Source organism: Lissotriton vulgaris, chromosome 7 (assembly GCF_964263255.1).
Source record: "Lissotriton vulgaris chromosome 7, aLisVul1.2, whole genome shotgun sequence".
Classification (NCBI taxonomy): domain Eukaryota; kingdom Metazoa; phylum Chordata; class Amphibia; order Caudata; family Salamandridae; genus Lissotriton; species Lissotriton vulgaris.
This window is the reverse complement of record NC_141695.1, coordinates 1,022,187,525-1,022,212,552: the sequence shown is the minus strand read 5'-3', so window position 1 is coordinate 1,022,212,552 and position 25,028 is coordinate 1,022,187,525. Positions and strand designations below refer to the sequence as shown.

Sequence of the window (25,028 nt, the reverse complement as noted above, 5' to 3'; positions counted from 1 at the left end):
CTCCCAGCAGCAGGAGGTCAGACTTGTGTCTGTGGTGGCAGCATCCATTTTGTGATGCTGAGGCTCGAGTTAACTTAAACTGGGGTTCACAGTTACATACATGTCGTGTCCTCTAGAAGGGTGGAATGCCACCCCCGTCGCCAGAATTGGCGAGGGGGGTAGTATTCCAATTCATGCCATGACAGAAAATGTTAGTCTGTAAGTATCTGCTCGTGGCAAGTGGTGCTGTAGTTCCACGTGCACCCACCCTTTTCCCCGAAAGCCTCAGGTTGTTGGAGAAACATTTTATGTTTAGTCTTTGCATGATCATCCTCTTCTGTTTAACTCGGTTCCTTTTCATCCTCAGCCACTGCACTGGAAAACAGTCAGTGGAGGTGATGCCCTTGTGCATTACCAGTAATAGGAGTCACTATATCTTGTGACTCAAAATACTTATTCAAAGAAAAACAAGTTGGGCACGTCCGAACCCAACACTAAATGGCAAAAGTATACAGGCGTTGGGAATCCACTGCACTACATCACACAAACAGATGGCTACTGGGTAAGTAACATTTTCCTTTTTACAGCTGAAGTTGATATTGAAAATCTGTCAACACGGTCCCCACCTATTCTCAGAAAACATGTATCATAAATGATAACGCCACAAAAATCAATAACAAATGGAAAACAACTAAACCAAGAGCCCTTAAGCTTTTCTCAATGTCCATTACAACGAGAATCCAAGACTGGTATTCTTCCACATCTTAACACCCTAAAAACAAAAAATTGGTCTCTACAATAGTATAGTCCTTCCATTATTCCCTCCTTGGTGAGTTAGGGCAACATTTTTGACTGCAGATAATTAAAAGTTGCTAATGAAGTAAGAGGGTCTTTTTTGTCTATCTCCTATGTGTGGCCCAATGGCACATTGTGTTGCTTCGATCATCTAGATGAACCAGTGATGCACAAATACTCTTGCTAACGAATGCCCATGACCTAAATGAGCGTTCATCTTCTGGTAATTTGACGTCATAAATGAGATGCACGTTCGTTCCTGTGGAGGCAATGATAATCTGCTTGCCGTTGCCCCATGTTGCAATGTTTTATGCATGTGGCATAAAAAAATAGCTGTATATAAAAAGTGCAACTTAAATGTGTCGTTCTTTCCATAGGAACGAGTTGAAGCTGTAAACAATGCAGAGGGAATAATTCATGACACAGAATCTAAGATGGAAGAATTTAAAGATCAGTTGCCAGCAGACGAGGTACATATTTTGCAATGTTTAAATAAAATGATGCTCTAAGTATTGGCTCTTGAGTCTTACAACATATTGATTATTGACCAAAATGCTTCTAGAAAGGTAGGTGTTTTTGTTCTAGCCTAACATGTCTTTTGCCCCAGGTGTGTTTGTGTTCTGTAAAAAAAAAAAAGTCTACCTTGAAGCCATCTTTTATGATGGATAGTAGATTCATCAACACCAAGAGGACCAGTGCAGGATTAAGTGGATGACCACTTTTTGAGAATGTTGATTTTGTAGTTCCTCTTAGAGCTTTTTGTGATATTTTGATTGCATATGTTGCTCTATAGCATGTATTACTGACATGCCTGTAAGAGGCCAGCTGTCCTCGAGGCTGTTTGGTATAAATACATTGGTTTTCTATAAGACGCACACTTTTGCCCAGTTGGAAGCGGCCGGCCTTCTGTCTTACAGCTACTGAACCCTTCTTCAAGTCGGGGATCTTAGCCCCATTCCCACTACAGTGTGGATTATCCTCACTACTCATCCAGTGGGGTGTTCTTGTGCAGTCTGGGCCTTCCCTTCTTCTTTTCCTAAGGAGTTATTTTTCTTCTCTTAGATGTTGGGTTTTCATTCGCCCTCCCTTTTCTATTGGAAATGGGGCGCAGTAGAGGCATATTTCCTAACTTGATCAGTGGCAGCTTCCCCTACCTCTCCGGTAGGAGATGGTCTTTCCATTTCCCGTTGGGGGATTGATTCCCTTTCTTATTTAGTGTGGGGGTGCCCTCTTCTTCCAACTGCCTTTTGGTGGAACACTTCTTTTGCCCACCTGACAAGGCCCCTTCCACGACAAATCAGTAGTTTTTTTTTTAATTGAGTTTCCTTCCAAAGCCTGTCGCTGGTCACACAAAGGTGTGCTTGTCTCTTTTCTTCAGAGGTGGTATTTGGGGTCCGGTTTTGTTCCTTGCTGTTTTTACCTTTTATGTATTCACAGTGACATTATATTGTTCTAACATGCCCATCCTTTACTCGGCAAACAAATGTGAGAGAGAGTGCATGGTGTTTGAAGGGACGGCGCCCCAAGTGTATCCCTTGTACCCTGCATGGGAAATCTGACTGGTGGGGAACGTCTTTGGGTATCTGGGTCCTCTTCTAAGGGTAGGAGGCTGCGCCACTCTTCTAGGGCAGGCATAGAAGCACAGTTTGATGCATGTCCAGCTGTTCTAGAGGGTGAGAAAAATAATCCTAATCGTTTTCCTGGTGATGGCCTAATTTAACTTCTGTTTCAGAATAGGTGTTCAAACCCATAATCAAATATGTTTGGATTGTTTTTTGTTTTAGAACTTGAAGGGCTCTGAAAAGCAAGCACACATTTAATAGACGGTTAATTATATCACTATTTGTGTTGACTTCTCTAATCATTCTTCCTATTTGTCGATGCACTTTTTTTTACTTATTATATCTTGTGACTAAGTTCATAAGAACAAACTGCATTGACAACATGTACAACTAAATATGATTTACGCTTTCCCCATCACCAGTATTATTGTAAACTGCTTTGATATGTATGGTCTAATGGGCCTTTTTTATTTTTGTGTGCTGTCAAATGGTACACCGAGAATCTGATGGCAAATTACATGTTTGTTGATTGTTACAATTTGATTTTTTTACCGTGCCCTTTAAGAAGAAAGCCAACTGCCATGCTGCTTTTTGGCTTTTATTTGAAAGGCTAGTTACCAGATCGCTCGGGAACATGTGTTCCATTGGTACACCTGCATGTCTTTTTGCGTGGAAGTTTTACCACCAACAGTTAGGTAGACCTAGATGCTTTAGTCACACACCAATTTGATGGGGGGAAAAAAAGAGTACGCCGAATTTCGTTTTAAACAAACCGTCTTGTAAATCAATGGCCATTTTGACTCCTGTTTATTCTGAAGATTACACATCACATCAGTGCATGGATTTTTGTGTATGTTCGGTAATTTCGCGCATGCCTTTTGTAGCAGCATATTGTTCTGCAATCCTTTAACATTATAGTTAGTACTTATTATTGAAGCTAAAGTTTCTTTCTTCTATATGGGCATCACTAATATGTTCATTTGAGATGCGAGCAGTCCTCTAATTTTTCGTTTGATAACCATTACCAATGTTATGCCTAAAATGTAATTGTAAGGATGAATGTTAAAATTAATGCAACTCTAAAAAGCATGTATCTCAGACCATGCATGGGCTTTTTAAGCACTAGATTTGGCTGATCAACATCATGTTTCAAAAAGTAAAGTTGCTTTGTGTCCTTGGGATGGCAGCCAATAAATTCTTTATGAATAAATTCTTACCCTAATTGGGCTAGGCGCACCTGCTCGAAGACATGTTCTTACTTCCATTGGACTATCATTTGTTATGGTTCTTTTTTTGTGCAACTGTCCCTGAATATGCGATCATTCCTGTTTTCTTCTCCTACTTGATATCAATTTTGCATCTATGTCCTTCCTCCCATCCTATTGTAAAGCGCTTGGAATCTTGTTCACGCTATAGAAAACGTTATAAATAAATACAATGTTTTCAAGATCTAGTACATGGAAAGTTTGATGAAATGTGGTATCTGAAAGAAACAGGTTAGTATTAGATTCCTTACCTTAGAATATCCCCAGGCGTCAGACTGGATCTGGAAATTTTTGTGTAGCAATAGACCTGCGCGTCGTTAGACATAGTCTGTGGCTCCACGTCCGTCATCGGCGTCGTCTGCGCCGGAATGACGTCGTCTGAGCACTTAGCCGCCGCCTATGCGCGCTGACGTCAGTTCTTCTTTTTTCCGCGCCAGCTAGCGCAGATCTGAAGAAGCTCTACCCCGTAGGCACTTTTTGACTAAAACTTTTTTGGTCATTGTTGATCCTCTTTTGACTCTTCAGGTGCCCGTAGGGATGCCTGGGTTCAAACCCTGCTCGAAGTGTAGTCGTCTGATGTCGAATACCGAACCCCATCGCCGGTGTCTGCAGTGTCTAGGCCTTGACCACGACGACCGTGCCTGTACCGACTGTCGAGCCCTGACATCTAAGGCTAGGCGGGAGTGGTCCCGCAAGCGGCTCGAGCTCCGGCAGTCGGCCCGCGCCGTTCGAGGTCCCGGTCCCACGGGAGGTCGAGGGACCGGTCGCAGGGTCGGAGCCCTCGCAGCTCTGGAAGTCTGCATCAGTCTTCTGGTTCCTCCTCAGGTAAGAAGCATGAGAGGTCGGAGCGGCGTCATCGCTCCTCCGACCGCCCCCGACGCTCGCCCGACACGGCCGGGGTTTTGGGTGGCACCACCCACGCGGCTCCGCCGAAGTCTCAAGCGCCGCATCCTGCCCAACACCTACGGGTCCCTGAGCACTATGCGACGCTGGAGGATATCGAGCAGTACCTCATGGCCATGAGGTCGCTCTCTTCTCCACCGGGCCCCACGGCGCCTTCGGGCCCGGCTCCGGGGCCTAGCGGGTCGGGTACTCCAACGCCGTCGGCGGCTTCGACCGCGGCGCTGCCAGCGACTTCGGTCCTGGCGCCGCAGGCCCCGACCGGATCCGGGTCGACGCCGGTCGACCGTACGACTTCACCGGCGCCGTCCCCGAGGGTGTCACCACCGGCGCCGACTTCGGTCGACGCCGGCCCCAGTCCTTCTGTCGCTCCTGTTCAGCTGTCGACACGGCCCCGTTGGGAGCCGTATGAGACGGCGGTAGGTACATTCCACTTTAATGAACGGGCCCCGATTGTTGATCCTGGTTACCAGGAATTGGATGACGACGAGGACTGGGAGGGGTCTGAGGACCCTCTGACACGGGAGTGTCAGGACCAAGCGGACTGGACAGTGGAGCTTGGGGAAGCCAGTGGCCTGGACCTCTCTCCAGACACTGGTTTTGTCTCCCCTCCTACCGTGGCTACGGAGGAGGGGGCAGCGTACAGTGTAGTGTTGATGCGGGCGGCTAAGGCCTTGAACCTTACGCTCCCCTCAGTGGCCGTGAGGACTAATCTCCTCATCGAGGTCCTCAAACCGCAGGCAAGCTCGGTCGAGCCTCTGCTGCCGTTCAATGAGGCCTTATGTGATGTTCTGCTGGGCACTTGGTCCAAGCCCGCCTCAGGACAACCTGTGGACAGGAACGTGGCCAGACGCTACCGCCCAGCTCCGGGTGACCCCTGCTTCCTGTCGACCCACCGCACCCCCGAGAGCCTGGTTATCCAGGCCTCCAACTCCCAGACCGCATTCCCATCGGCTCCTCCCGACAGGGAATCCAAGAGGTTTGAGCAGTTCGGTAAGAAGGTGTTCTCGTCCCTGAGTTTGGGACTGCGGTCAGTCAATACCTCATGCCTCTTGGGCCGCTACACCCACACCCTGTGGGACACGGTTGCGGACGTGCTGCCACAATTCACTGAGGAGGTCCGGGCTAAACTCGCCCAAGCCCTAGTGGAGGGTCGAGATGCGGCAAGGTACTCTATCCGGTGCGGACTGGATACCACCGATACACTGGGCAGAGCGATGGCTACGACAGTGGTGGTTCGACACCAAGCCTGGTTGATGTGGGCCAATTTTTCGGCTGATGTCCAGGCTACTCTTCTGGACATGCCGTTCGATGGCCGTCGCCTGTTTGGCGACCAGGCAGACCATGCGCTTGAGCGCTTTAAGGACTCCAGGGCTACGGCCAAGTCCTTGGGCCTCTCAGCACAGCGCCAGCAGTCGGGTGCCTTTCGCTCCTTTCGTGGCCAAGGAAGGGGCGCCCCCACACGTGCCGCCAGCCACACGCCGCCTCAACAGAACTTTCAGCGCTGCGGCGGCCGTGGAAACCGCCGGGGAGGTGGTCGCCGACAACGGCGAGGCCAGTCCGCACCCGCTCCCGCAGCATCTGCCTCAAAACCTTCCGAGTTTTCAGGCCCATGTGACTCCCGTGGGTGGCAGGGTTCGCCATCACCTCTCCCACTGGCGCACCGTCACATCAGACAGGTGGGTGCTGCAAATCGTCCGGAAGGGCTACTCCCTCCCGTTCGAGACGACCCCTACAGCCATGCCACCGCAGTACCACCGCGTGTCGGGGGACTACTTCCGACTTCTGCAGGAGGAAGTTACGGCCCTCTTGGCCAAGGGGGCCATCGAGCACGTTCCTGGGCCAGATGTAGGGTGTGGTTGTTACTCCCACTACTTTCTGGTACCCAAGAAGGGCAAAGTGGGCCTACGCCCTATCTTGGACCTACGGAACGTCAACGGCTTCCTCCGGAAGGAGAAGTTCAAGATGTTGACTTTGGCTCAGGTCTTGGCTGCCCTAGACCCGCAAGACTGGATGGTGGCGTTGGACTTGCAGGACGCTTACTTTCACATCCCCGTCCTGCCGGCCCACCGGCGTTACCTGCGGTTCACGGTAGGCCATGAGCACTTTCAGTTCACCGTGCTCCCCTTTGGCCTTCCCAGCGCCCCACGGGTGTTCACGAAAGTGATGGCGGTGGTTGCAGCTCATCTGCGCAGGTTAGGGGTTTCAGTCTTCCCCTACCTCGACGACTGGTTGTTGAAGGCGGGCTCGCCCCAGACAGTCGTCCGCCACCTCCAGATGACGGCGGATCTCCTGCACCAGCTGGGGTTTCACCATCAACGTGCCGAAATGACACCTGTATCCCTCCCAAAAGCTCCTCTTCATCGGAGCTGTTCTCGACTCGGCGCAGTTTCGTGTCTATCCTCCCGAGCAGCGAGTCCGGGATATTCAGGCTCTGATTCCGATCTTTCAGCCTTGATCCCCGGTTTCGGTCAGGTTGACGCTGCGGCTTCTGGGGCTGAAGGCTTCCTGCATCCTTCTGGTGCATCACGCCCAGTGGCGGATGCGGGCTCTGCAGTGGGACCTGAAGTTTCAGTGGGCTCAGCATCAGGGCAACCTGTCCGACCATGTCCTGGTCTCGGAGGGCACTGCGAGACAACTGCAGTGGTGGCTCACGGACTGCGATTGGGTCAACGGCAGATCCCTCTCCCTTCCCCAACCGGAGCACGTGGTTGTGACGGACACGTCCCTCCAGGGCTGGGGAGGCCACTCTGGAGAGGCGGAGATAAGAGACCTCTGGTCTCCGGCGGAGTCCCGGCTCCATATCAACCTTCTGAAGCTGCGGGCGATTCGTCTGGCACTGAAGGCATTCCTCCCCTCTGTCCGAGGGAGTGAAGTGCAGGTGTTCACGGACAACACCACCGCCATGTGGTACTGCAACAAACAGGGCGGTGTGGGGTCCTGGACCCTCTGTCAGGAGGCTCTGCGCCTCTGGCAGTGGCTGGAACATCAGGGCGTGACCCTGGTGGTTCAACACCAGGCAGGTTCTCTGAACGCCAGGGCGGACGAACTCAGCCGACCGTGCTCGATGGATCACGAATGGCGTCTGAACTCGGACGTCGCGCAAGGCATCTTTCTGAAATGGGGAGAGCCTTGGTTAGATCTATTCGCCACCCAAGAGAACGCGCCATGTCTTCAGTTCTGCGTGTTGGAGTTTCCAAGCCGGCACTCGCTCGGCGACTCATTTCGTCACGAGTGGAGTTGCGGACTGTTATACGCCTGTCCGCCTATACCACTTGTGCCCAAAGTGCTGAAGAAAATCAAGCGCGACCGGGCCCAAGTCAACCTTGTGGCTCCGGACTGGGCTCGAAGGTACTGGTATCCCGAGCTACTCAATATGTCAGTCGGTCCCCCGATCCGTCTGCCTCTTCAGGAGGACCTTCTGTCGCAGCAGCAGGGGACAGTCCTCCACCCGAACCAGTCCAGTCTCCGCCTTCATGCTTGGAGATTGAGCGGCGACAGTTGAGGCCATTTGACTTGCCTCCTGTAGTCTGTAATGTTATTCTGGCAGCCAGGCGTCCCTCCACGAAGTCGGTATACGCCTGCCGGTGGAACAGATTTGTGGCATGGTGCACAGCAAAGGCTATGGATCCTCTTTTTGCCCATCTTTCTGAGGCTCTTCTCTTCCTTCTTTCTCTTGCCCAGCAGGGCTCTGCTCTGGGCACTCTAAAAGGGCTACCTTTCTGCCCTTTCGGCCTTTCTAAGGCTGCCTGATCAACCTTCCTTGTTCAAGTCCCCTATTGTCACTCGTTTTCTGAAGGGCATCACACACGTTTCCACCTGTTCCCTTTGTGATGCCTCAGTGGGACTTGAACCTGGTTCTTACTTTCCTGATGTGTGCTCCCTTTGAGCCACTTCATTCTTGTCCTCTCCGTCTTCTCACTTTGAAGACAGCTTTCCTGGTTGCCATCACCTCTGCCAGGAGAGTGAGTGAGCTCCAGGCTCTATCTTGCAAACCTCCTTTCCTGTCTTTACATCCGGACAAGGTGGTGTTGCGTACAAGACCCTCTTTCCTGCCCAAGGTAGTTTCTGCTTTCCACATCGGGCAGTCCATCACCTTGCCCTCCTTCTTTCCAACTCCGCATCCCTCAAAGGATGAAGAGCGGCTCCATCGTCTGGACCCAAAACGTGCGCTTTCATTCTATATGGATCACACACGCCAGGTCCAGGTGTGATGACCAACTCTTTGTTGGTTACGTGGGTGCGAAGAAGGGACGGGCGGTGCATAAGTGGACCATCTCTCCGTGGTTCGTCTTATGCATCAAAGCGTGCTACTCCTTGGCTAAAAGGAGCCTCCAGTTTGGCTGAAGGCCCATTTCACTCGGGCCACGGCAGCTACTACTGCCCTGGGTCGGGGAGTCCTCCTGCAGGACATTTGCCAGGCGGCTACGTGGGCCTCGCTGCACACCTTTGCGAGGCACTACTGCCCGGACAGTCCAGTCCGGAGGGATGGCTTCTTTGGCCGATCTGTCCTCCAGGACTTTCTGGTGTAAGTTTTGGTTCGCAGACCCACCACCGGGGTTGGTATTACTGGGGTATCTATTCTAAGGTAAGGAATCTAATACTAACCTGTTTCTTTCAGATGAACAAGTTACTTACCTTCGGTAACGATATATATGCAAGAAACAGTAGTTAGTGTTGGATTCCTTACCGCCCCACCCATCCTCCCCGTTCTGCGAACCGATACCTAGGGTGAAGGTCATCCCTTTCATGGCACCAGTGTCGGTTCTATCAGGGCTCTGCGTATCTGGCGCGGAAAAGCTGTGTCTAAGAACTGATGTCAGCGCGCATGGGTGGCGTCTAAGTACTCCGACGTCATTACGGCGCAGATGACACCGACTGTGAGAAGGTGGCCTGATATGCAGTGCTCACTATTCTAGTGAACACTATGTATCAGTCCAGCAACCCTTATTGATGATTGGTTGTAAGTCAACCTTTAGACCAGCTATCCTAGTAGCGTGGATACGAGCAGTCTAAGGCTAAAGACTCGAGAGGGCGTGTTAAGCCAGCTGTTTACCACACATATACCCCTTGAATACCCAGTGAAAGGACACCACACAAGTGTTATGAAAATAAACAGTTATTTATTAAGAATCACAACAGCCCTGTACTCTTTATGAGGACAGGGTACTAAGCACAAAACAAAACTCTTACGAAAATACTTAAGTTAGCACAGTATATACAAATGCCTGAGGGGCACGGAAAACCATATACTCTGGAAGTGGAATGCGAAATTACTAGCAGGTAAGTACAGTACTAATAGGCAAGTCTATGGTAGCTAGTAATGACAAAGTTAGTGTTCTCGGGCGAACCCGACCTGGTAGGGAGAAAACGAAAGTGGATCCTGACCCTTGGATAGTGAGGCTATGCTGGGGCACCGAAATGCCGAAGTTACCTAGCCCAGGGGCTGCAGCTGCATAGGTCTCAAAAGACGTCGGGAATCCTCGTTGCCGGACCAGGAGCCTGGAAGAAAGAAGTTGCTGGCAGGCGACCAGTGAAGAAAGTTCGATGTATCCAAGCCTGGATCGAAGGAAGATGACACCTGAAAGCAGAGGGGACCAAGTTCGAGACTACTAGCCAGTAGTCAGGTGGCACCAGGAGGGCACCGGATGGTAGTCACCTTGACTAGGTGAGTGGGTGACGCTGTGTTCGCAGATCTCACGGACCAGGAGGCGTTGTCGGCGACCAGGATGGAGGAGCGAGCTGTCCCACGATGGATGAAGCTGTCTGCGTCGCTGGACCCAGGATTGGGCAACAAAGCCTTGGCAAATTCAAGCCCACGCGGTGGACTCAAAATGGCGTCTGGAGTGGACCAGGAGGGTCCGGGGTGCCTCTCTTGAAGAAGGAAGCAAGGGCCAGTCTGAAGCAACCAGACCAGCAGCAGTGATGTCGTCTGGCGTCGTGAAGAAGGCCACAAGCCAGCCGGCTAGTAGCCACACAGCGCGGTGAGCACGCCAAAGCAGAAGGGCCCCACGCAGATCGTGGAGATGCTGGAGGGCTGATCTTCGGTGCTGGAGCTGCTCAGGGTTGGGGCTTCTCGGACCCCAAAGCACTCACCAGTGGAAGACTCGGTGGGCTTGTTACAAAGAAGTCGTGCAGTCTTGGCGATCGTCGGTCCCTCGAGGTCTCGTCGCACTCACAGTTCTCAGCTTTGCTGTAGAGGTGAGTAGAGGTCAGAGGTGCCAGGGAAGCCGGGTCTCGTCGAGCTGGGTCGTCGGATTCGTGATGAAGGACTTGCAGCAGACCGCAGTGTTCTTTAGGATGGTGCCTGCGGATGCAGGGTGACTACTCCTTAGCCACAAGGGAGAATCTTGAGGAAGAAATCTTGAAGTCCTTTTGAATAAAGTCGTGTCTTGATTCCAAAGATGATCTAATTTGAACAGGGGGCCCGCTCCCATCTTTATACTAAAAAAGGGGGCTGACCCGGTGACTAGGTCCTGCCTATGGGTGGGACTAGGAGGGGGGTGGTTACACCCCTCTCCCATGCCGGACTTTCCCCAGGCCAGGGGCTGGTGTGCCCCTGGAACTGGTTCTGACTGGCCTATGCGTAGTGAGCACCGGGGTGCCACTCAGCAGTCACCTTCCTGTAAAGCCCTGCCTACCCAGGATACACAAAACCATGTCTGGGACGGTGCTAGCACCGCCCCTGACAGGAAACCCTTTGTCCAGGCTCCCCTCGCTGGAAGGACTCCCAGCTGCAGGGGGTCAGACTCGTGTCTGTGGTGGCAGCATCCATTTTGTGGAGCTGAGGCTTCGTTTAACTTTAACCGGGGTTCACAGTTACATACATGTCGTGTCCTTCTAGAAGGGTGGAATGCTAACCCCGTCGCCAGAATTGGCGAGGGGTTAGTATTCCAATTCGTATGACACCTTACTCGACATGTTTTGATAAAGCAATACCACAGATAGCATTTAACCGCGAGGATTATAATGCACTTAAGAGTATATGGTATGCGATATCGTGGAACAGCTATTAGGACTTGATTCCGCAAGCTGCAGACAGGCTCAGCTCATGCCAGAGCACCATCTCACACGATTCCAAGCACTCTGCCTTCAGGATTGTTAAGGCCTGCAATAGGAGTGACTGATAGTTATCTGTGTGTCCATTTTAGGGTTAGATATAGGTATACTATATCTACAGCAAAGGGTGATTACACGACTTTGCCCCAGCTGTCATGCAGCCAGTTGTGTCAAATTTAGGAGGCCAGCCAGGGGTGGCATAATACATGCTTCAGCCCCTGGTAGGCCCTGGGTACACCTATGCCCTGAGTTACAGGGTCTGATAAGGTGGCCCAGTACCAATTGGTAAATGCACCTAGGGTACATGTAATCCATTTTACAGAGAGAGCAGTAGGCCTGGGGTCCTGATTAGCAGGGCCCCAGGTCGACTATGTCAAAAACCAGCTAAAACACAGGGCAAAAAGTTGGGGGCAACCATAGTCAGGAGGTACCTTCCTACACCGACGACAGACGCAGAGCCACAGACGACGCCTAACGACGCGCAGGGGTATTGCTACGCAAAAATTTCTGGATCCAGTCTGACGCCTGGGGATATTCTAAGGTAAGGAATCTAATACTAACTACTGTTTCTTACTGATATATAGTTACCGAAGGTAAGTAACTTGTTCGTATTGTATTGTGTGGTTGTGCGACCTCACCGTGTAATACTTGCAGATCCCTTTAGGTCCAGTAGATGTCTGTTAAACCCCCAGCTCAACCCTGGGTAGGTGTGGCACTGGTAGCAAGTTTTAGGTAGCGTAACAAGTGAAAAACATTTAAAGTTTTTTCACCATGACACTCAAGAAATCCAACACCAATTTATAAAAATAAACTGCATTTTTATAAGGATTTTGACACTAGAAACGAAAAAGATCTACTGGAGGGTTCCATAGATATGGATTTTACAAGCAATAATAAATTAAACAAATTTCACTCAACCGCGAACAAGCCTTGACAAAGTCCAAGAATTGGACACACTTTTTCAAAATATACTTGGGTAAGGTGTCAATGAGGTCGGTTAGAAGTACTTGAAGCGACCAACCCAGGCAGGGAGCTAGTCAGTGGGACCGGAAAGGTCTTATAGAACAGTTAACTTCATTGATGAAGCAGTCCTCCATCAATTCCAGTCACTTTATTTGTGTTGCAATGGATTCCTATGCAGTGATCCTGATGCAAGGGATGAAGGATGCATATTGTACTCTAGGGATGCTGTGGATGCAATGTGGTCGACGGGGGTCTTCCTGCCGGGATTAGTCTGTCCATGAAGATGGTGAGGAAGTCCTAGTTAGGGTCAATGTCCCACAAAGTCTTCTCCAGCTTGGCCAAAGTCAGGTCGCCACTGAAATATCCGTCTCCCCATGTTGCGGTCACAGGCCAATTCTTCCTGGGCCCATAACTCTCCTTCTGAGGGTTCCACCAATTCTCTAGCAGCAGTCCCAGGCTCTGTGCCTGGCATATTTGTCCTCTATGCTGCACGCCGGTGGTGGTAACGACTTGAAGACTTTGGAATGCCAACTTGCCTCAGCAGGCTTCTACAGCTGTTGTGTCCCTGTTCTGCAAACAGAAGGCCAGTCAGCTAGCCCTTTCAGTTCTCTTGGCATGACCGGGCTTTGGAGACAGCTTCTCCTTGAGCAGGATATGGCAGGCACTGTCCCTCTCTCCCCTAGGCAATAGGTCTTGTTGGTACTGCCTCCTTGCCGGTCCCTTAGTGACACAGAGCAGTTCCTTTTCGGTCCTGCTTACACTTCTGTCAAGATCGGAGTGTGGGTGCCAGGTGTGCCCCCCTTATGCTCTGAAATTGCCCTCAGGGCAGGATGCAGTTGGTAGGCAATGGGCTACTCGGTTTCCTCCCACCTGGTGACCACATCCTGATGTGTGGCATCCCAGGATGCATCATTCTGATCACTCCTAAGATGGTGAGTCCCCGCTTGTTCGACCTCATTAGCCATCCCCCAGGGTGTGGCTACCTCAGGGCTCCATAGCCCTGGGAAAACCATTTTGACAACTGGCTTTTCCTCTCGTATCCCCATTGCCACCTGTTTACCTAAACAATAGAGTAGCCCCTCTCCTGAGTGTTAACCACTTTCCCCTTCAAAGGCAGCTTCTCAAAGCTAATCATTTGGGTTTGCACCCGTGTGGCTACATGCAGGAGAGGTTAAACCACTTTCTCAATCAGGCCCCTGTTGTGCTTTTTCCTTGTAGTCAATGGCACGTCTCCCTATGAGGGCAGAAAGCTGTCTGCATGACAGGCCCCGTGTACACCACAAAAGAGGCACTGGAAAACGTGGGAAACTCAAGTGGCAACTTCTAAAGTTGAACTTTGCCCACCAGTGACATTAAATATGATAACAAACTTTATGATACCTTAGTAGTCCCATTCAGAAGTTATCGGTGCTGGGGTGCCAGCCTGTAACTCCATACTTGCCAATGGGCCTACTATCCTTTCCACAGTAAAAACGACAATTTGGGTTTTTTTACTGCTGGAACATGTAAAAGTACAGGTTCCACTTTACAACATCCTGCCTTAAAGCTCGTTAGGTCTGCCATAGGGGTGACTTACATGCATTAGAAAAGGGAGGTTTGGGCTTTGCCATTACTTTAAATATCAACATAGTTAGCAGTTTAAAACTGCTCTTCCAGTCTGCTGTGACTAACTGTGAGCCACGTCTTACCTTGTTCCACTCAGGGTGGCATAAAAAGTGTTGCAGTCACTGGGGGGGGGGGGGGGGCATTCTTATATTACAGGCCCTGGGTACCCCTGGTACCCAAAACTAGGGACTTACAAGTTAGTTTGCCAATTTGGGACAAGCCATTTAAAAATGCATAATTTCCAGGGTCAGAGCACATGTGCTAGGGACTAAGCCTACAAAAAGCCTGTTTCCTTACTGAAAGAGTCTCCATTCACAGGTTTTATTGGTTTCAGCCTAACCAGCTGCCAGCTATGGTTAGTTTCACTTCCATCCTCCATTCCTACCTTTGTTCAGAGGTGCATTTCAAGATGTAGTTGCCTGTATATTCGGCAATTTGATAACCAGAGACCTCTCTTGTGGCTGCAGGTGCCTTTTTATCCTAATTGTTGAATTTTTCCAGCAGATCTTTATCACTTTCGACCCTGCTGATCTTTCTAATATCACAAGCCTCCTTAAATTGAATAGAAAATAAATACTATGCTCATTCTACCTGTAATACTATGCTCATTCTACCTGTAGTAATCACTAAGCCTGGGTGGTAAATTCTGTTCCGCTTGCAGAATTTGGGTAATTCCGCGGTCCGCGGAGAACGCAGAATTGCCCAAAATTCTGCGTTCCGCTGCAATTTTTTGCTTCGCATTCTCAACATGCGTGTTCACAAGATATTTCCCCCCGAGCATGCAAACAGCGATCGCGAACAAGCAATCTGCATGTTTGCGCAATTTCTGCGTGTTCGCAGAGATTTTTTACCGTTCCGCAGAGCTTTGTGTAGCGTGACTATGCAAATTCCGCCCACCCTAGTGATCACATAATAAGAGACAAATTAATCTAGCAGCATTCAGCAGTTCTCTCTTTGCAGTTAATGGTCAACATAAAGGATAAAATTTAAAGCCAGTACTTCATGTTCCCAAGAAGTGAGCCAGGTTTTCTCAAACTGGCCATGCCTCGCATGTCTGACAGTCTTTTTCAAATTGGTGTAACCTGCCAGTCAACATAATGTAAAAATGTTGCCCATCAAATATAGATGGGGTGTGATTGCAATCTATAGGCGTGCACAGGACAGAAGACATTCTCATTTGCATAGTGCTCATGAGATCTGTCAACAGTCTTGTAATAGGTGCTAATATAAGCATAAATCTTTTATTCTACCATGTATCATTCTTTGTACTTTGGGGAATAGCAGTTAAGAGTCTTCTTCTAAGCAATTGGTTTGATTGTATTGTGAATCCAAATAGGGAACCATAGGACTTGTAATAAAGGGTGTCAAGCAAGTCACTTTTCCTGAGCAAATCTTTCTAGATGTGCTTAAGAGCACAATATATATTTTATATTATGTTAAATCATCACTTCATGAATACCAGAAACATTACAGTACTTCGAAGTGTCATATTTTTCCAGTCACCATGGGTGGAATCTGTTGAGAGTAACATGGTTAAACTATCTTGAAGGAATTTAGATTTTTATGGGTTTGTGCACTTCCAGTAGTACTACAGCTACCCATATGCACTGTACACCATCATAACGTGGTTGTCCCACTGGAACATAGCCATTGGGCCAAGAATGACCTATGACCATGGCGTCTTTTTGCCCCATGACAAAGGATGGTGGTTCTTTTTTTAATCACGGACCATCAGAACCTAGCCAATGCATGAACACTTAAGTGAATATTCGGTGCATTAGGCCTAATACTTGATGCTTTGGTTATTCATGTAACCATCTGTTCAGCTGGACAAATTCAATGGATAGTCTTATTGCTAGTTACGTTTGCAATAGTTGTAAAATTCAAAATATCTTGGAAAGAATGTCCGTTGTAGAGATTTGCAGATCTGTTTATTGCTTGTGTTTTTTATCTGAGTACACATGGTTTTTAATTCACACGTTCTCTAGCTTTCAATCTCTCATAGATTCACTTGGTTGAATATTTCCCATCATCAGGCAGGGAACCCTCAGTAGTAAGTTTTAACACAGCAGTGTGTGGGTAGCTCCAACTCCCCATTGCGTGTCAAGCTATAGGGTGTTGCTTTTTCATCTGAAAAGTTCCTATTTTGATTCTGCCAATTAAATGTCGACTCAGCCTGTTTGGAGGTGGCTGAGGCACCTTCAAGATCTCTTCAGCCCATGTTCCTCATATAAAAACAAATGTGTATATATATGGTAGATTCTCACCAAAAATGCCTTTATTGCCTTAACAATTTTGGCGATTTGGTTCACAACTGATGTTAGTTAACCTTCAGCTCATAAACCCTCAATGAAAGATGATTTTCCAGGTGCTGGATATGTGAAAAGTGTCTTAGCCATTATCTTTCAAGGCAAAAAAGAGCACATAGGAATTGTTAACGGCCTCATTTACCGAGACTCTTGTGACCACTTCAAAACCATTTGCTTCTAAAGTGCAGACATCTGCTTCTGGCAGCAGGTCGCTGGAGATGGTTACGATTTCCAGGTCAATGGGTTCTACTTTGACAGTTGTACCACTTGTGTCTTCTTTACCAGCAAGGCCTTCTACCACATTTGTAGTGTAGTTCCTATATCCCTGATAGGTGCTGCGCATTGGAATAATATACACTATAATTTTGACATAGGACTGAGGTCAGTATGTCTCGATCAACTATATTAAACTTAATTACTTGTGTGTGCCAGCTAACTCCGAGGTCACTAGAAACGTCTTGAATGAACAAGAAAAGATTAGTTTCTGACAACCGCATAAACATGACAACTTTGTTTCCCTTAGAATCTGAACAATATCTTCAGAGTTGTGGGAACAATAGATTAGTTTCACTCAGTCAATCATGCATGCTTCGTTTGTACAGAGTTGCATAGAAATAGAAAGACAGGCGTTTCAATAAAACGGTTTATTGAACAGTCTTATTTCTCGTGCAAGAGATATGAACTGCTCAATTGTAAGACCGAATGCAGAGTATAAAACGTACAGCGTTAGCAGTAAGATAAAATAATACTGCAATAGCATTGTCTGTAGCTATAACCTTTATAAAAATACATAAATAACACAGGCTAAAATACTCAACTGGTGCTTCTAAAATAATTCTATCCCAGTGTACCTAACCTAAGTATAGTACGAGGGTAGAAGTAGGTGCTGTTTTAGCTATAGTCTAGTTTAGTTGTGCCAAGAATTGCCAAATATTTCTCTAGGTTCTAATCCGCTCCATACCTTAGAATGAGAGATGTTGGTATCTCTTTACCAGGACTCGATCTTGAATACCCCGCTAGGGGAGTCAAACACTGGAGCTGGATTCTCGGCGAGGATGACCGCATCTGGTCAGTGCGTCAGTTGGGGACGTGACTTCCTTTGGGACTTGCTGTGGCGAGCCGTGATGTGCAAGTAGGTAGCTGAACCCCACCGTACCTTGCCATAGCAAGTGAAGGTATATTTATACCTTGAAGGTGTTTAGGAATGCCAGTATAGACGTACCAGTCGGGCATACGAATGTCATGAATGAACCCCTAAGGAATAGATGTTCATGCATAATAAAGGAGTTCTTGGAGAAATCAATATCAAGGCAAGGGGAAGTTCTAAAGGCTTAAGAGTCTGATTTTCAAAGTACTCGTTGTGACGAAGAGGATCGGATGTAGTTGACAATGCCTGTATTTGGTTAGCATGAGCAATGCCTAAATAAGGGCTGGATTGCTATTCCTAAATAAGGGCACTATGTGAATTGTACCTATATAAGGGCATACATTGGGAACATTAATATACGGTATCTAAATCGACACAGAACGCAATCAAATCCAAACATCTCCAACGAATTGCCTCTAAAGCTTCAAAGTCCTTCGTCATCTGTGAAGTTTGCCTCATTGAAGGCAGGGTTTTCTGGGTTCTTGTTGACAACTACTTCAACACTCATACTGACTACAATATTGTTTATCCATCTGACATACAGTTCAACATCCACTATACGCTTTAATCCAAATCCCCTTACCACAGATCTTACTTGCCCGCCCTCTCAGGAGGGTGGAGAATTTAGTGTGTGGTAGTGTTGAAACTGGGTCATCTATACAGGTTTAGTTTAACTATGGCCAGGGTACCCTCACAAAGTTGGACCTCCTGAGCTGGACATTGTCCTTGTGCCAGGGGACTCAGAGGATGAAGATGAGACTACCACTCCTCCAGACATGCAACCACAATTTTCAGGTTTTGTTTTCCTCTAGTTTCTTTTGTATAGTATGCAGAACTGCTGCAGCAGATTACCTCACCCTTAGCATTTCTTGCATTCTGTTCTTGTAGTTCCACCCCTGCCTCCAGAGCCAACACTTCCTTTAACTTCACTGTCTCCAGCTACTCCAAACGAGCCCCCTCTTCTTTCACCGTTGAAAGAAAAGAGGACTCTGTTTGAGCATCCACATGCCATGCTGGTACCACTTCTTGTTCCTCAACAGCCTTTGCCTACAAACTGATGTCCAAGGGACAAATGAATTAGGATATTTGAATATACCTCAAGATTGCTAACGCTTTTCTTTCGAGGTATGAAAGGAAGCTATAGCATGAAATGTAACCTTTTTTGGAGAAGCAGTCAAAGTTTTGCAGAGAGCAAACCAAAACCATCCTTTGAGAATGTGAATTGTTGTATTCTGTGAACATTGATGAAGATTGATGCCTCACTTGATGCATGCCAGAACCATTTGCTCCAGGGAAGTAGTGATGTTATTCTGTTCTATTCTGTGGGTCTTATATAGGGCATAGCTACCCGAAGGCCTTCCAGCGCTAGAACAGTCCGAGAAGAGCTCACAAATCATATTAACCAGCTCTCAAACAGAGCTAGTTACTATAGAGCCACGTTTTTATGACCTTACGGAATGTGAGTTCATTGGAGAGCAGGCGTAGTCTCAACGGAAGAGTGTTCCAAAGTTTGAGGGCCTGGTGAGACAGTCTAACCAAACGTATGCTGGTGGGAGAAAAATACACTGTTAACACCAGTGGAAGCAGAAACTTGTCTAAATGGGTCTAAGTAATGGGATTCTGCCCCTAAAGATTGTTAATATTGCTAAAAACTAGGTCAAAGGAATGACCATTCTTATGGGTAGGCCGTTGGCCAGCTGCAACAGTTTGAGGCACTAGGTCTTGTAACAAATTCTTGGAGGCTGCGTTGTCCAGGTCGCTGAAATGTGAATTAAAATCACCTAACACTCTAGAATTAGTCCTGTTAATGGCCAAACGTGTGACCAAGTCAGGGAAAATCTGTGAAAATTGGGAATGCGTGCCAGGCGGTCTATATAATGAAATATCTGAAAAAGTTAATATGGGACTCTATCGAGAATAGGAGTCCTTCACAGTTCTCGATCATGAGAAGAGAGAATATATCTTTTAAAATATCCCTGTATTTGATTACAGTACCTCCTCCACCCATCCCAGATCGGCCTAGCCTAAAAATGCAGTAGCCAGGAGGTAGTGCTTTGTCTACATCTGGAGCAGAGCCATCTTGTAGCCAAGTTTTAATAAGACAAAGCACATCTGATGTGGAGTCCAGTAAGAGATTGCAAATCTAATTTGTGGGCCGGCAGAGAACAGCATTTTACCAAAAACATACTACGCACAGAGGTTCAAGGAAGTACCAACGGCTGATTAAGATCCAGCCGAGGCAAAAAACCACAGTGGTTGCAAGTTCTTAGAGGGACATTGGACTCAGAATGAAAACAGGAAATTGCAGAGCCCATAGTTGGCTTGCAGTGACAATTACCTTATTTTGGGTTCAAGAATCATAGTTTCTGGGCCCAGATGGATGCAGATGGACTTGCTTTTGGCATTTGTAGGGACCAGCTAGAAAACTAGTGCACGTCAAAACCCTGAGATGGCAACGAAAAATGTGTAAAACGTACCTAAAGTGCATGTACTAGTAAAATTCCCATCATTAGTTTTAAGCCCCAATGGAGATTAAGAAAAGGTTTCCTGCTACAAACGTAAGTTAAAAATGTTGAACAATCCTAAAACAATATTTCAGTTTTTTTTCAAAATGCTCCAGACATCGATAATGTCAGTTAAGAGGTCATCACTGAAATCAATGATGTCAGAACATATCATGAAAAATTGTAAAATGTGAGGTCAAAGCTGTGCGTGACGAGGGTGCAAGTTATGTCAACTATAACTTTTTTTTAGTTTAAAATGTTTCCTTTAAACAGCCTTTTTTACCTAACTAGAATGTTACTTTAACCCATTGATACTCAAAGGATGGCCCCAGGACTGTATGCGCCCCCCTGGTCTACAGTAGCACTGGGCTATTAACAAGACAGTAACATTAAAAATATGTTAAATAAACAGAGAAGCATATATTTAAAGTTTATTTGCGTTGAAAGAAAGGAAGTAATTAGGGTGTCCTGCACCTCTTGACCTTAAGAACACCATTTATAAAGACCTTTTGCCGAATGTGTAAAAACGTTAGTCTCTTAAAAATTGTGTATTTCATTAACCTGCAGAACGGTTTCAACTTAGTGCATTAGATTCTATAAGTGCATTGAGGTATTTTTTTAAAAGTGAGTTTTCGAACATCCGTGTAGAAACATTAATACTCGCGCTCCCCCACCCTGTCAAGAATGCCAAAGATGATCTAAGAGACAAATCAGTTATGTGCACTCGAAGTGGTCGGGGTTGCTATCATACATGAACAACATTATAGCTTATTGAATTAAACAATTAAGTTTTTGTACAGGGCACATCCTAAAGTTATGTATTCTGACTTCCTCTTATTTGTGATGATGAGGAAAAAGGAGTGAAAGTGAAATAAAACAATTGCATAGCATTGTTCGATTTGTTCAAGTGGGGAAGCCGTGATTGACCCAGTTTCATATTGTAAAATTCAATTTAGGCATTAGGGACCAGATGTAGGTGGCCATTTACCAGCCGGTAAATAGGTTTTTGGGATGTAGGGGGCCAACTTTACCAAATCGATAAATTTACCGATTCGGTAGAATACCGAATCGGTATTTTTACCGATTCGGTAACTTCTAGATGTAGGTGGGACTCTTCTGAGTCCCAAAGGCCTTTCAGAGTTGGTATTTTACCACCCAATCCAATTGGGTGGTAAAATACCGAATCCAGGTGTGCATGCACATGTGTGCATGCACACCTATGCCATGTTACACAGACATGCCCTTAGGGCATGTCTGTGTGCCACATGGCACACATGCCTGTATTTGGGGTGCTAGAGGGTGTCAAAGTGACACCCCCTGCACCCTTGCTGGAATCATTTTTTACCGAATCGGTAAGTACCGATTCGGTAATGCCCATTGATTCCTATGGGCTTCAATGCCCATAGGAATCAATGGGCATTACCGAATCAGAATTTACAGAATCGGTAAATACCGAATCTTAACGATTCGGTATTTACTGATTCTGTAATACCTACATCCCCACCCCTCTATTTTACCACTTCTTAAATACCGAATCGGTACAATTCGGTATTTAAGTGGTAAAATTAAATTACCTACATCTGGGCCTAGATGTAGCTGCTTTGCTTCCCCTACACCCATCTTAACTGCCCTACAACCTCCCGGCAGGAATCCGTGCAGTCCTCAATTATACCACCTACCAAAGTTTTGGGCTCCTGGGAAAATGTTTGAGTACCCATGCGTTAACCTTTTGTTTTTTCAGTGGATATATATATATATATATCTGTCTCTGTCTATTTTTTTTTATTTATTATTTTTTTAAACATCCAGGAAGATGTTGTTATCCCTTATAACTATGCCAACCCCTGCTGTGCACTGGGTTGGGCACATGGCCTGTGGCAAGGTACCCATGTGCACGCAGCCTTCACACAGACCCCCACATACTGCCCCTCCCATTAAAAAAAATAAAAAATGCAATCCCACAAGACCCTTGCCAGTGTGTCCTTTTGTGCCCCCGGAGGAGTCTGCTGGGGTCGCGCTAGCTCACATGAGCGTCTTGCGGGCACTACATAAAAGTTACATTTGGCTTGTGGGGGAAGGGGGGGCATTGGGGGCGGTTACCCACAAAGTCCAAGGTCCCTCATAGTGTAATTTATCTTTCCATGTTCAGGGCTCAGGACACACTGTGCTGTGTAATGGTAGCTGCAGTATTTCGCTTCATATTGCAACAAAGTAATCTGAGCGCGAGTGCAGTGGCTGAAAGGGAGGTTAAAACGAGTCTGCTGATGAGATCTTTCTAATTTGTTACTTGCCTGAGGGACTCCTACAAACCCAACCGTCCAAATATCTATAAATTGTGAACCTAAATTTCTCAAACTACTGAATGGATTTACACAAAATCACAAAAAAGCAGGCTTTCTGGGTAAGGATCTAGGTATCTGGCAAACTTGGTGTAATTCAGTTCAGCTGTTTTGGCTGTAGCGGTGTATAAAATTTTGTATGGCAATTGCATGGTGAAATTGCGTTTTTGTATCTCCTATTTTTATTGGCTCCTGCTTGACAGTTCACCCCATAACTTACAAAGAAGGAGCTGAGATGATTGTTTTTATTATATGTAATCTCAATGGTTGTTGACAACTGGCAATCTTCCTGCATGTGAATCTATGAAAGATAGCAAAGCTAGCGATCTCTAGTTGTAGGTAAGTACCTTTTTCTTACTGACATGAATAACAACCTAGAGGAGCCATCTGGGTTACAAATGCTGACCTCCAACACCGTAGAATGAAATAAAAAAACTTTGAATGCCATAGAATCAACCTCAAGCAAACTTGGCAACTATTTCAACTTTTATATTTAAAAAAAATAAGGTTTGTTCTGTAATTGAGTTCATTGTGATAATTAATGTCTGTGATGGCTTCCACAGTGCAACAAACTGAAGGAGGAGATTACTAAAATGAGAGACCTCTTATCTCGTAAAGACACAGAAACTGGTGAAACAATCAGGCAAGCTGCATCCAGCCTTCAGCAGGCATCGCTGAAACTTTTTGAAATGGCTTACAAAAAGGTATGGTCCCTCTAATGGCATAGCAAATTACCTTGTTTTATAATAGTGTAACTGCAACAAATGTCCTTGTTCTATAATAGACCTGGTAGACTTGAAATGGAGAAGGGCAGTATTTGATGACAATGAATTTACACACACGTCTTTACATTTTAACTGAACGTATTTTAAGTCTACTGAAACTTGCATTCAGGGTATGTTAATAGCAGGTAGAGAAAGCTAATCTGTGCAAAAGTAGTATTACAAATGTGTTGCTTGTGGACCTATTTGTGCCAACATGCGGCAATCTTGGAACAACAGTACACTATCTTTTGAAATACAAGGGCTGAATGACAGAGTAATGTTGCAGTCCTGGAAATTTCTTCAAATTGACCTTGTGGTTTAAATCCCATGCAATAGATCTGAACAGGGTAAGGCCAGGTTCTTATATATTTTCTTCTGAAGACCACCTTTAGGCTTTTTCAGAAATACTACAATGACTCTTGATACATGCAGTCTCACCCACTACTTTCATGTTTACATGAATTAATAACAACAGTGTTATTGACATCTGTAGGAAACTAGTGCCACTGGTGCACATCTTCCAAGAGGCGTGACATGTGCATCCATTTGCTCAAATTATTAATTCTATAGGCTAGATTTCCATTGTCCACGTATCCCACACCACCTGCAAACCTTTTGATTAGTTGTGTAGGTACTGCAGTGTGTTTTTTGCAAAGTTTAACATCTTAGTCTGTGTAATTAGTGGATGCTAGTATTGGGCCTTGCTAAGATGGAACTGGCAGAGATGTAATTTTCATTTAACTCCTAATCACTGCCTGGTATTTGTTGTTCCTGGCATTCACACAAAACATGCACTTATGTTCATTATGCCTTCCTTTTGTAACGTGGGCTTCGCAATTTTCTGGTGAGGTAGTGCAAACGGTGTAATAAGAACAGACCTCACAGTGTCTCCATGGACATAGACTTCACATCTGTAATGTTCTGGTATAATATGAATATTTGGTATGTATTAAATGCTGTGTGAGAGTACCTTTATCAACTTGTGGATTGAATAATCATCTAATATTGTATGCATTTCTTATTGTTTTATATTCAAATTTAAGAAAGATAATTAAAAAAAAAGCACAGACCTGTTTCCTAGATTATCAACATAAGGTTTCTCTATTCCCCTTCACCCATAGGATAGGACCAGATGCCAATTTAGTGCGCAGTGCAGGAGGAGACTGTTAACGCTTTAGTTTTTAGCCCATTTTCATCACGGGAGAGAGCAGGAAGGTGATGATTGATTGCTCTGCCTTACTATTAGTACTGCCTAGTCCCATAACTAGTTACATTTTTAACTCTGCTCAGAAAGTCTATTGTATGTTAAGAGGATGGCCTTAAAGGGTGTACATTATTATAGAGATAATTTAGCATCATACTACATTTGCAAGAAATTGCCCATTAATTTGTATGAACATAATTAATGGTCCGGTCATCACTGTTATTCATTGCAGATTTAAAATTCTGCAAGGAAGTATGAAATGCAGTATATTCTTACCCACTGTGTTTTTTAACCCCTTCGATGCTTGTGACGGAACCATTCCGTCATCAGTCACGGTTGAGCTGTGCTGATGACGGAATGGTTCTGTCACGACCACACCCAGTTATGGAATGTCCAGCACCGGGGGGAAATCGGGGCAGCACGCAAGGTGTTAAGTCCCCATTAGTTGTTTAATTAAATGCCTAATGTTCGAGGCATATGTGCTGTAGGTACACATGCTTTGCATAAATCCGCCTTCTAGTATTGGGCTCAGATGGTTACAAGTTGTTTTTGTTGCAAGAAGTTTTCTTCGAGTCATGAGACTGTGCAACTCCGCCTCCTCTTCTTGGTAATACTGCGGATGGTCATAGACGC

General features: G+C 46.4%; 1 protein-coding gene across 1 annotated transcript in view; it reads left to right on the top strand.

Annotated features, from left to right (window-relative positions):
* The window catches only part of HSPA9 (heat shock protein family A (Hsp70) member 9), a 373,785-nt gene that overhangs the window by 307,444 nt on the left and 41,313 nt on the right, over positions 1-25,028 (top strand). The window contains exons 15-16 of the mRNA XM_086931445.1: positions 1,152-1,244; positions 22,991-23,131. Coding sequence (XP_086787571.1) covers positions 1,152-1,244; positions 22,991-23,131 — 234 coding nt within the window. The remainder of the gene's footprint in view (positions 1-1,151; positions 1,245-22,990; positions 23,132-25,028) is intronic.